The 13,374-nt window shown below is 44.4% G+C and overlaps 1 protein-coding gene across 2 annotated transcripts in view; it reads right to left on the bottom strand.

The window, feature by feature from the left end:
• Positions 1–2,599: 2,599 nt before the first annotated feature.
• SYN3 (synapsin III) overlaps positions 2,600–13,374 on the bottom strand; it is a 179,278-nt gene continuing 168,503 nt past the window's right edge. For both annotated transcript variants that reach the window (XM_086468573.1, XM_086468580.1), the window contains 4 exons: positions 11,541–11,675; positions 6,045–6,129; positions 4,272–4,569; positions 2,600–2,754 (listed from right to left, as the gene is read on the bottom strand). In XM_086468573.1, coding sequence (XP_086324699.1) covers positions 2,622–2,754; positions 4,272–4,569; positions 6,045–6,129; positions 11,541–11,675 — 651 coding nt within the window. In that variant the 3' untranslated portion in view covers positions 2,600–2,621. The remainder of the gene's footprint in view (positions 2,755–4,271; positions 4,570–6,044; positions 6,130–11,540; positions 11,676–13,374) is intronic.

Genomic DNA, 13,374 nt, shown 5'->3' on the forward strand with positions numbered 1-13,374 from the left:
TGCCTCCCCGAGCATTCCTAAGTGTCATCAGGGTGAAGTTGCTAAGGGAAGCACAAAGACAAATGTCTAGCCTTGAAGCTGTATGCACAGTTTGTGACTTGAGTACTTGACAAAACTCAAAGAAAAGTGAGGAGGTGGGATGGGGACTGGCATCTGCATTAGGTGTGTCATGAACAGAACTAGCATGGTGCAAGGGGTAGGTTCTCAGCTAGTAGAAATCACAGAATGGTCAGGGTTGGAAGGGACCCCTGGAGATCATCTAGTCTAACTCCTCTGCCAAAGCAGGTTCACCCAGAGCAGGTCACACAGGATCACATTCAGGCAGGTTTTGAATATTTCCAGAGCAGGAGACTCAACGACCTCCCTGAGCAGCCTGTTCTGGTGCTCTGTCACCCTCAGAGTAAAGAAGTTGTTCCTCATGTTGAGGCGGAACTTCCTGTGCTCCAGTTTGTGCCTGTTGCCCCTTGTCCTGTCACTGGGCACCACTGGAAAGAGCCTGGCACCATCCTTTTGACACCCGCCCTTTGGATATTTATAAGCGTTGACAAGGTCCCCTCTCAGCCTTCTCTTCTCCAGGCTAAAGAGCCCCAGGTCTCTCAGCCTTTCCTCATAAGAGAGATGCTCCTGTCCTCTAATCATCTTAGTAGCCCTCTGCTGGACTCTCTCCGGTAGTTCCGTGTCTGTCTTGTGGGGGGCCCAGAACTGGACACAGCACTCCAGATGTGGCCTCACCAGGGCAGAGGGGAAGAATAACCTCCCTCAACCTGCTGGCCACATTCTTCTTAATGGATCCCAGGATACCATCGGCCTTCTTGGCCACAAGGGCACATTGCTGGCTCATGGTCAACTTGTTCTCTACCACAACTCCCAGGTCCTTCTCCACAGAGCTGCTCTCCAGCAGGTCGACCCCCGGCCTGTACTGGTCCTTGGGGTTATTCCTGCCCAGGTGTGGGACCCTACACTTGCCCTTATTGAGCCTCATTAGGTTCCTCTCTGCCCAACTCTCAAGCCTGTTCAGGTCTCGCTGAATGGCAGCACAGCCTTCTGGTGTGTCAGCTGCTCCTCCTAGTTTTGTGTCCTCAGCAAACTTGCCGAAGGTGCACTCTGTCCCTTCATCCAGGTCATTGATGAATATGTTAAATAAGACCAGACCCAGTACAGATCCCTATGGAACACCACTAGTCACAGGCCTCCAAGATAGTCACAGATGATAATGTTGATTTACCCAGGGTGTTGTTTTCAATTGTGAATGTAGCTTGTGTCATTCCTGGGTTTTGTCATGTCCCAGTTCTAGTACATGTGCTCATACACAGCTTCATTCTGTGTTGCAGGCTTAGAGGAAAAGCACACCTGGCAAAGATCCATCTCCGTCTTCTCTGGAAGAATAAGTCTTGGGGGGTGGTTGGGGAGGACTGATCCTGATCATTACCTGCTTGAGGCAATCCCGTACATGTCCTCCCATGGTTTGGTGTCTCTGGATGGGCCCCAGCTCATCTTACTTATGAAGGATAGTTTTCCTGTTCTATAGCAGGTTTGTCACCTTGCATTCATTTTGCACTCATCCCAGTGAAGTCAGTGGGAGTTCAAGTAGGGAGACAGGATTTCACTCCATCTCTCTGTCCATTCGGTATTATGGAACACTCAGCACACAAGTGTGTGCACTTCATCAGCTCTGCTATTAATTAAGCATGTTCCTAGGGGACATACTTGGCCAGATGTGACCAAGTCACCAAAGTGCTTGGAGTTTAGCTGGGTTTTGTCTGGAATTTGTGTGAACTGTGAATGTGAACTCTGGTGTTTCCAGGGGCAGGGGAAGAAGTTGTTTTTTGTGTGGAAGGCCCATTTCTCAGGTTATTTTTGAGCTAAGGCTACAGGGTTAGAACATGACATTTTTCTCTCAGAACTCATGAGTCACGTGCAGGGGACATAAATGCAAGGCATGAAACAGAGACCTTTTATCTGCTATGAGCAGAGTGATCTGGAGCAAACCAGCAGTCCATCTGGATGACCTGCTTATGTGATCTTTGGCGCTTACTGATGCCTGGTACCGTACTTAACTTGAATGTAGTTTTGCTCTGAAAAGTGACTTCTTATAAAGTTGGTATCATGAAGTTCCATGGTTCACTGTGTTTCCATGCTCAAGCATGCTCACTTTACCAGTTAATGAATGCTTATTCTTGACTCCCATCTTTGCACATCTGTTTTTGAAATAAGCATATTTTCTTTAGCTCGACCACAACAAGGATTCGGTAATTGGAAGTTAGCAATTGTATTGACTATATACAAATAAAAATAAAGTCTAGTTTGCACTGTTATAACTCTGTTGACTCCACAGGGGCTAGCAAGAGTAAAATTTGCTTTACAACTCAGTCATTTGAACAGATGTGATTCTGATTATGCACAAAAAAACGAATGAAAAAGTGCCACTTTTATACAGTCACTTTTCAGACCGTTATTAGAATATTTTCTTTGTATTAAACCAACTATAGTTTTCTAAACTCCCTTTACCCAGGTGTTAGTTGTAAATTGCTGGGTACCATTGAGTGTATTCCAGGATGACATCAGGTAGGCTGGTATGAAGAGTGGGGGCTGACAAAAGCACAGATCCAGCTGCAGGGCTGTTAATCAGAAAACAGGCTAGCAAATGATTTCCTCAGGTTGCGGATGGTCTCAGCTTTTGCTTCGTCTTCATTGGCATTTCCCCGCTGAGATGATTCAGATATGCTGAAGGTGTTTGTCAGGGACTGCGATTTGCTGAAATGGAAAAGGAGTTTAGAGTTAGCAGGAGAAGGTGGTAGTTCAAAGCTGGTTACTGATGCTTTGTGTTCAGTCACAGACAAATTCAAGGATGAAAGGAGAGGGTAGCAAGGAGAATCTCCACATGCTATGACATCCAGGCATAGGGGAGGTGGGGGAAGGTAGAAGAAGATGGGACACAGGCAGGTGGCTCCAATATCACAGTCCGGACCAGTAAGTGTTTATGAAAACATCTGACTAAAAGTATGCATTGCCATTTGGTGCGACTGTTGTGAGGAACAGGTAAGTCATTTCACTGCTAATACAGAAGAATGGATTCATACCGAGGCTCACCTGTCTCTCGTCAGCTGTACCTGTCCTTTCAGATGTGAGAGCATGAGAGGTTTGGCGAGTTGGTAGCCGTGTCCCCTGCAATGTGTGCTTGTTGCCTGTCCTTCCTGGTATGTCTGCTCTACTGTTAGCTGTGTTATGCGGGTTTTCTGGTTGGACACACTGCTCCTGCTGGGTGTGCATCTGCCAGTGTTTAAGTTCAGATCAGGACTGCGCTTTTGAAGTGAATCTCCCAATTTTCCCTGCTACCATGCTTTGTCACCGAGTAGTTTCTTCCTGTCAGTGGTAGGCGTTCAGCACAAGACCGTGCTCTGAATTAAAGTACCTGAAATATGTATAGTGTGGTGACTGCATCCTTAGCACCAATGTTTTGATCCTTAAGTACACTGCCCTTGGTTTGCCTTGCTAATGTAGACATCATCAATGAAAGCAGGTTCCAGAACATCACTCCTCTGCTGCCTAGAAACTGTCTTCCCATTCCTAGCCTAGTTTTGTTCTGGCCTGTTCATACCAATTTGCTCTCATGTCAACTTTTTGTCAACACTGAAACTTTTGTGTCAGTCTTTCCTGCTGTGGTGCCAGCCAGATAGGCCCTGTGAATGGTGGCAGTAAAGACTGTTACCAAAGATCCACAATAATTCGTGGTGTGCTGTGCTCCAGAAGAGCACTTCAACATATAGTCACCATCTGGAGTTTTATATATATGAGTAGTGCCACTTCTATTCCCCATCCTCCCTCCCCTTTTTGCTACCAATTGCAAAAAATTGCCGGTAGAGAACCTTGTGTGGCTCTTGCATTCAGGGGATAGTGAAGGAGTTACTTTTGTTGAGTTTTCTGGCCAATAATGTGCTGATTACAGCCTGTAAGGACTGTACACCCTGCTGGGAAGGTAGTAGCTATGTTGATATGGCTGGGGTGGAGCACACAATTAACAATGAGCACATGAACAAGAGGAAGAATGTGAAACCTTAGAGATGTCAAGTACAACTTGTTCTTCCAACAGGTCAATGGTGGCCTGTTATGCACAGGCCTATATGCCTCTGAAGTTATTCACAGTTGTCCAGGCCTTTGTCCCTGGGGACTAATGCCTGACAACAGGTAAGATGTTCATGCCAGCTTGGGGTGCTTTTTTGACAGCCTTATTCTAGTATCTACAGGTATTAGCAGTTTAACAGAGCACCTACTTCAGATGTGGGTGTGGGGTAGCTTGCTGCTTGGACGTTTCAGTGGGGCTTGGCTGGCTAGGAGCCCGGCCTTGAGCTGGAGGTCTAGGCTGCTGTGGAGGGAACATGCCTGCCTTGGGAGCCTGGACTGGAGAGGACCCAGTTGCTGATCGGACTTGCTGTGGAGATCCAGGTGACCTTTGCTGCTGAGGTGAAGTTGACTGGGGACTCTGGGGCTGCTGTCCTTGAGGAGAGAGCCGCTGCTGTGGAGGTGCATTTGTCCGTGGAGGCTGAGATCCCTGAGGCTGGCGTGGTCCACCTGAAAGGGACACATAGACATAAACATGAGGATGTGCATGTGGTAGACAACAAGCAAGGTGCATCTGTATGAAAGAATGGGTTTTGCCAAGGGGAGAGACTTCAGAGGAGCTTCATGCAGAAGGATAAGGGAAAACCTCTCTTACAGGCCTAAAACTGGTGTCATGCCCATGTCTCTAGAGTTATTGTCCATTTCTCTACCTCCTTCAGCACTGAAGAAGCTCTGCCACTCTCCCCAGTGGGGAGTCACTTCAACATTCTGTACTTTTCCATGTAACTAATATTTCTTAGCCTTGGCAAGCAATTCCTGCATTGGGAAGGAGGAACCACTGGAGAACCAACTCTCTGCAGAAAATAAAAGATTAATCTGCTGACTTGGGTCAGCAGTTCCTTCATAGGCCCTGCAGTTTGATGTAAGACTGTGCACCCTATTACTATCCATACATCTGTTCCGGCTTATCAGCAGGTAGCTTCAGCTGTATTGGTAGCAGACTCTCAAAACTGGAGACGATATGGAAAACAATTGAATGTGGCATGAGAAATTGCTGGACATGTCAGATAAGTGTGAGAAGCTGACAAAAGTTAGTGTTGTGAGGGCTGGTTGTGTTTCACAGGTGGTCAAGGGGGAGGTATGTGAGAAAAAAACTTCACAGAGAATTGAAGGGGAGTACTGGAGACAGATGGGGAGTAGTATCCTGCGAGGCCAACAATTCATATCAGTGATACCATGTAGCGCCAAGATTACATAGATGCATTTGGTATCAGAAATCCTAAACTTTGGATACAGCGAAACTGTGACCGATGAGGAAAAGATAATTAGAGGTGAGTGTTAATTTGGTAGGAGATTGGAATGAAGAAAGGACAAAGGTGGCAAAAAGGAGAGTCTAATTGATTATGTCAATTGAGTGGTTGGTGTGGTCTCAGTGCTCAGGGGCAGCCCTGTGCTTCATCACCTCAGCGTAAATCAGGACAATAAACCATATCTGTTGTTGTGACCAAGCCACGTGAGTCAAACCTGCTTCTGCTGTCAGAGCGAGCTGGGAGTGTACTCTTGCTGACAGTGGAACACCTGAACAGATCAATCAAGGATCCTGGCATCACCATGTTGGTGTCTGTTCCAGGCCTGACAGCACTAGCATCTTACCATCACTTCATAACACTTGTAGCTGCTACAGCTTTGTGCAAACACAAATACACTCTGTGCCCATAATCCTGTGGCAATGCCAGTTCAAGTGGCCTTATTTTGCTGAGCCAAGTCCTACCAGCAGTATAAAGTGTATCTGTATCAAACTTTCATCGGACTTTCTGAGCTGCTGTGGAATACGATGGCAGCTGCTTTAACAGCACACTGAATTTTCCGCCAGCTTGTCACTGAATTGGAGCAATGAGTGAGATCTTTATCCTGATTGTTTTTACTTAGAAGGCAAACTGATAGGTCTCACAGTCCACACTATCATGGGACCCAAAGAACTGTACCTTGGGGAGGAGGCCGTGGTTGGGACAGTTGTCCCAGCTGAGGTCCAGTCTGAGTTTTCATTGATGCAGGCTGAGCTTGTGGAGGCTAGAGGAAAAAAAGCCATTGCAGTTAATACAGAGTCCCCAAAGAGAAGCCCTGAGGTAATACAGGAACTGCAGAGTCATGAAGTGTTCCTTACACACATGTGTGCGCATGCACCATCTGGCTGGTAAAATGTCATGGGACTGAAATGGAGACCTAAGCAATAAAGAGCACAGAAGTTGTTTGCTCACAGGGAATAACAAGTTACAGTTTAGAATGTTTTTTAGGCAATCAGGAGTTACCAAATGTATTGGGCCAGGGGGGGTCTCTTAGTCCCATCTCCCATTTTGGACAGTTGCCAGCACCAGATGTTCCGAAGGAAGGAGGAATGAACCAGGGAAACATCTATGGAGTAATCATCTGTTTACCCTAAGGGGTCTTCTCTTGATTGATAATAAGCAAGGGCCAGCTTCAACCCTGAAACATGAAGCTTATTATCTGTTCCACAAAATCTTTGCAGCAGTTCCACATATTTTGTTTACATTGTTGTTACACCTTTGAGTCTTGCTCAGCGCAGCCCACTGCCTTTCTCATTTCTTAACTCCATTGCTTTGTTCTGGGTTTTGAGACTAGTTCTCACAACCTGCACTTTCTAGGCCATTCATTATTTCACGTCATTTACTGCCTTCTCTCTCGTTCACCTCCTTTCTAAAGCCAAGAGACTGAATCCCTTCAGTCCCTCCATGGGTATGTTTCCAGGCCCCTAAATGTTTTCATCGCCCACTTCTCTTTCCAGCTTTGTGATTCCTTCTGCAGATGCCAGAGGTAGGTCTGCTTGCATTATTCCAGATGAAGCAGTATTTGAGTTCTCTTTATACGTCACCAGCTCATTTCCGCATCCTAATTTCCTGCTTCTCCCTTATCAACACAACCTGAGGCTGAGCAATGGTTTTCATTAGCCTGTATGTGACAAAGTTTCTCTCAAGGGGAATGGCTAGTGCCAGTTGCAAGGTGTATGGATTGTTTATGTTCTCCCTCTCTCTACCCCTAGCTTAGCTTACCTTTCAATCTTCTACATGGAGTTTCATTTGCTGGTGTGGTGATTTAACATACATAGCTCTGTCAGATGTTCTTCACTGCCATCCTTGGTCCTCACTAATGCAAATATGTTGGTGCCATCTGCACTTTCTTCTTTCTCACTGTTTACTCTTTTTGACAGATATTTTAATAAACAGATTAAGCAACACAGAACTGTTGCACAAAGGGCTGGTCCAAAGTTAACAAAAGTCTAAGTAAGGCTATTGCACAAAATTGTTTATGAAAGCAGGGGAGGATGGAGACAGATAGGCTGGTACATGCCGGGTTATTTACATGGAGAACACGATGATAAAAGGGTCTTCAAGGCTTCTGGAAGGTCAGGAGAATGAGCTAAGTGATTCTGGAAATGGGAAGAAATGTTTCATAGTTGGAAGCACTGAAATACATTTCAACTGACTAATGTAAATGCCATGCCATGATGTTGCCAGCCCGTATTTTACACTATCTGCGACTTGCAAATGGACAGGGAGGAAAATCTGTGAATTTTCCATTCATGGCTTCTAGTCCTACATAGTACACTATGTACCTGGTACACTAAACCTTGCCTTGGTATTGGTGGGAATTTACTGTCCTAGTGCCATGAGACATCCTGATTAGACCAGCCGAAGAAAGGGAATCAGATTTCATATTGACCTCTATGGCCTTTGCCTACAGCCAACCAATGCTTCTCAGAGATGAAGGCAAAACAGGATTTTGTGGCTCAGAGATGAAGAGTGAGGGCCAGCCCAAGGTATTCTGCCTTTGGAAGAGAAACAGTGAAGGGAAAGGATGGAGGTGGGGCAGAGAGGCAAGGGGAGAACCACAGCTGTAGCCATAAAACCAGGTTTCATGTTGCAGGCATGAAAACAAGTTCGTCATTAACATCTTACCCTGTCCTGGACTCAACCAACCCAGTTATCAACATGATCAGGCTTAGTATCCTTTAAGTATCCTCTCTGCTAACTGTTTGCAAGAAGTAAAATATCTCCTATCTATGTCTTTATCTGAGGCCAACTTCTGCTCCACAATGAAACTTTGCCTTTTAGCCTCTCCCTGCTTGGTTTCTTTAATAGCTCTTTTCTGTTACCTTGCCTAAGACATTTTGACAGTCTAGTTACATTATTTTGACTGATTGCCTGTTATGTACCACTTTATGAAAGAATTCTCAAAGAAATGAAGGAAGAAGAATCAAAACAAAATTAATGGAATGATTTTCTTCCAAAAAACCAATGTGGTAGATGCTCTTAAGCCATGGTTCTATTGGTTTATTAGTCTTCTGTATTATTCTTTAAATTGTTGCCTGAGATAATTCATAAGGTCCATGACTTGTCTACATTTTTCTAAGGTACTCTTACAACTTTTTAAACACATATTTTGTATTTGTTTTACACCAATCCTCTGGAGCAATAACTGTTTCTAATGAAATTGCACATTTTTTCCTGGCAACTTAGTCAGTTCCTAAATTCAGTTCATTGGATGCAACCATCTGGGTCTGGGGGCTTAATTTTTTTAAATAGGAGTCATCACTGATTTAATCACTGGTTTTGTTTGCTAACCTGTCTTTCTGATCAGGAAAAACTCTATCTAGTTTAAGAAGTTCCCTACTTTCAGCAATTAAATTTGCTAGAGTTACAACACTGTCCCTGTTGTCTTCCTTTTCTCTCTTGGGTGATCCATAGAGCTCACCAATTCTTTGGTAGGATTCCATCTTCTGAGGAACATAAAGAATTTGTTTAATTCTTCCCTCTATCTGATCTTCAAAATAAATTTCTATCCTTTTTATGTTTCCTTTTATTACTTGCATGATGGAGCATAAATGTCCTCTTAAATGTTGGATTTACAAATTTGGAAGATTTTTTTTTTCTGTGGGTTTTGAATGTCCTCTATCACTTTGCCACTTAAGTCTAGAAGTTTATTTCTTGCATTCCTTGCAGATCAGAAATGTATACATGCATTCTGGAAAACGTCCATACAGTTTTGCTTTTAATGCTACTTCTGATTTTCTCATTTTATTAAAATCATCTTTTCTAACTGCTTGTGTCATACTGTTACTTTTTGATACCATATCTGTCTCTTGGACATCAAACCTAATGGTACATATTCAGTTTCTGAATTTGTACCTGGGTGTTTCTTAAGGCAAGGTCAAGGTGTTGTTTTCTATTGTGCTTTGGTTTTGCAGTTCCAGGAAGCAGACACCTACAAAGATGGGGAACTGAATTGCTGTCCCACTGTGCTCTTTGACTTGCTTCTTGATAGCTGCAGTCTCACATTATTATGACTTGTTTCTTCTTCCACCTCTGTCAATGCTGTGCACTCAGTTTCATAATTTCTCGGTTTTGCTTGATCCAGAGACTAGTTTAGGCAGCTCCAGTAACACGTGTAGATAGTCTATGCATACCCCTAGGATATCCAAGGGTTCATATTTCTATGTATTCAGTACTGCTGTCCTTGTATTCAGAATTGTTATTTTTCTTTGTTCTGTGGAAGTCTTCACCTGTAGCTTTAGTTCTGCATCTCACCAGCCTCACATACAATCATAGAACAGTTTTGGTTGGAAGAGACCTTCAAGATCATCGAGTCCAACCTTTGTCCTAGCTCTATCAACACTGCTAAACCATGTCCCTAAGTACAACATCTACCCGTCTCTTTAGCACCTCCAGGGATGGTGACTCCACCACCTCCCTGGGCCGGCTGCTCCAATACCTGACAACCCTTGCAGTAAAGAAATTCTTCCTGATATCCAGCCTGAACCTCTCCTGTTGCAGCTTAAGGCCATTTCCCCTTGTTCTATTGCTTGTTACCGGGAAGAACAAACCGATCCCCTGCCTCACTACAACCTCCTTTCAGGTAGTTGTAGAGAGCGATAAGGTCTCCCCTCAGCCTCCTCCTCTCCAGGCTAAACAGCCCCAAAGCCCCCAGCCGTTCCTGCTTCTCTTTGTACATTTGTAACTACATGTTACAGCATTATGCCAGTAATTGTAGCTTGTGCAGTTTCTGCAATGTTTGCTGTACCAAGGTCTTTCTCTATAGCAAAACACTATAGTTAACATGTTTGTGGTTTTAATTTTCTTGATTTTGTATACAGATATTTGTAGGTTGTATTCTTGATGAAGACCCTTTTCTTGTTTAACTCTTTTATTTGACATTCTATTTCTCAAAGAATGTGGGGGGTTTTTATTCTTATTTTGGCCCTATTTTAGGTCTGTTATAATCCAGTCCAATCTTATACCAGTATATTACAGACATAGAAAACAGATGCATCTGTCCATGTTCTCAGTTTCTTTTGGCTTCCCCTTTGCTCTTAGTTTATACACTCTATATCTTGGTTATTTCAGATGGCAGTTGTTGATTCCTCTTTGGCCAGAGTAAATCCTATCCCTTCTGTATTCTTTTCCCTTCCTCAAAGCATTTTTAGTGTCTATTAAATGTTTACCCCCTCACTTTAGCTAAAACTTGATTTGGAGTTACCCCGAATACCCTTCATGCTGGGGACCTGGTTTAGGAGGAGTGGGCTGACAAAGACAGAGAGTCCTAAAGTGCTTTCTTGTATTTTCTGTATCAAGTGGAAATGGGAACTGTTCCAGTGCGTTGCAGTCAGCATTATCCCTCAGCCTGTTTGCTCTCTTGTCCTTTCTTTTGTACAGATTTGTTGTCCTCAAACCTTCATGCTTGGCTCCCTTCTGAATACTGAAAGAGGTGTAGCACATACACCCAGAGACACAGATTATGTCCTGGTGTGTTTCATTTATACAGAACTGCCACTGGGAAATGTGGCACTAAGATTAGATGCATTTGATACTAAAAATGAATATACACGAGAAGCACCAAGGGGTCAGTTTAAATGCAAAAATGACAGATTCATGCATGAATTCAGCATTAGTCAAGCCTCCTCCTGATGAAGGGGGTGAAGGGCATCTCCAAAGAAGAAAGGCTGCATTAAGGAATGGAACATCTCTTGGTGGAGATTCCCACTTTCCATTCTGGGAAGCATAGATTTTCATCAGGGTTGCAAAAACTGGAATGAAGCCTATCCTGAGGGATAGTGTTAGATGGAGATGAAGTTGGGCATTACAAGCATCTCTAAAAATGGCTGTCTTCAACATGAATCTATGAATTTAGCAAGCCAGAATATCTAGATGCATGGCCCACACTACTAATGTGATGCCACAGTTATATGGAAGGAGAGAAAGGGAGAGAGAGGTGTTTCTTAGGGGCACACACTTCAAAGAGTCTATGAGACTTCTTTGGAAGAACAGGAGTCAATCTATCCAATACACTCCCATATGGGACTGTTGAACTCCCTGGGATGTCTGACTGCCTGACACCTACAGGGAGGAGAGAGAAAAAAAAGAAATTCAGGGAAATAACTTGGCCATAAGGTCTCTATTTGCTCATACCCAAGGCCTCAGCGGTGATGGTGTAGATCCACCAGTGATGACAAGCTGAGTCATTCTGGAAACAACCAAATCGGCTATAAGCTGTCTGTCCTCTTCCACATGCTCCCCGATCAGGGGCATCGAGCTGTCCATCACCTGCCACAGGAGGGAAAAACAGCAGTTAGTAATGAGGTTTCCTGGTGGCAGATGCCTGTTTCAACTCACCTCTCACACTAACCTGCTTTGTGTCTTCACATCCTTGCCAACACCTCTAGTCACCACTCCCCTCCATGCTGAAACATGCTTGACTTTTCTAGGTGTGGGATTTCGCTTAGGTTTCTTTGCAAATGGCATGTACTTCCACCCACTCCACATCTTCCTTCCTTTCACAACTTGGAAGCCAAGCCAAGACTTCTGGTGGCTGGAGGCTTTCTAAATCGACTAAACACAAACTTGCTTCTTCACATGTCCTGAGCAGATGCCTCTGATGGGTGAGGCATTGTCCCACAGCATTTAGGGGTGACATTGCAGCAGAAAGGGCCAAAGGAGAAGGGAAACAACATGTACCGAGGCCTGAGGAGATGAGAGCAACAGGGTCTGGAGGAAACTAGGACACATTTGGGATTAATCAAAGCAAAGCACTGCACCCTGAGAGGGGAAATAAACACCACAGATGTGTAATAATAGGATGTCACCAAAACAGCAGCACCCAATGCAGGAAAGTAAATTTATTCTCTGCTTGTCTTCTTGATACTGTTGTAATATGACTGCTTCCCAAGTGAGTACTACAACTGTGCTGGGGAAAGCTGGGAAGCAAGACTGTGGTGATGGGGAAAGGAGAACTGTCAAAGGGTCTTTGAGGTAAGAAATAGTCTGACAACAACAATAATAATGAAAGCACAGAAGACCCTCAGCTGTGTAGCAGCCTTAAACATCTTTTTCAATAGTTGATCATAAATCAAGTGCTTCGCAAACATTAGCTAAATCCCACAGGAAGAACTGCCCTATGATGAAGTTAAGATTCAGCTGGAGTAAATATAATTGTACCAAAATATCAGGGTTGGAAGAGTTTATTTTATTTTCCTTTTATTTTTAAACCAAACATGAGAAACCCTGGAAATGCAGAGTTAAAGGTTGCATTGCTCAAGAAAGGCACTGACTCACACTCCGATAACAATCAGAAGTGCACTCCACCCTGGCAAGGCTGCAAGAGTCCACTCTTGGAGTGAAATGGAAAGTTTTGCACGCTTTTGTTTTAGATTTAAAGTAGGGGAAATCAGTGAGGTGAGTTCGTTGTGTTTGTATTCCAGTCTTTTCTTGCAGAATATTAATTGGATTAATTTCTATAGGTGTCTTTTAGGAACACTACAGAAGCTGCCTAGGAAGTTTTAACTGGGGTTCGCATGAAGAGTGAGTTGGTGTTTATATCCATGGCCTGCTTGACCCAGGGGGCTAAAGAAGGAGGTTAGCAAATTAGATGGCAGCGCTCAGCTAAATACACAAAGCGGCTTTTCATTCCACTGCCCACTTCACTCTCTGTTAAAAAATGGGGTGGGGAAAGGAGATGTTTCCTAGCAGTGTAGGGGAACGGCCAGTTCCCGTCTGTGTCGCTAGCCAGGGGCTGCTGGGGGCCCTCCGGCAGGTTCCTGCACAGGTTTCCCTCCCCTCCGCTCCCACCTTAAAAGCATTCCCATTTCATTTGGCAATTCCAGCTCACTCGAGAAAAGAGGTCTCCCAGCTCCCTGCCACGCACCGTGCAAGGGAGCTGTCTGACCACCAGATGATGCCATTACTCTACCCGCCATTACTGACAGGCCAGCCAGCCAGGCGCAGCTCCCGGCTCCCTGACCCTCCC

The sequence above is a fragment of the Leptosomus discolor genome, chromosome 1 (assembly GCF_034619465.1).
Source record: "Leptosomus discolor isolate bLepDis1 chromosome 1, bLepDis1.hap2, whole genome shotgun sequence".
Classification (NCBI taxonomy): domain Eukaryota; kingdom Metazoa; phylum Chordata; class Aves; order Leptosomiformes; family Leptosomidae; genus Leptosomus; species Leptosomus discolor.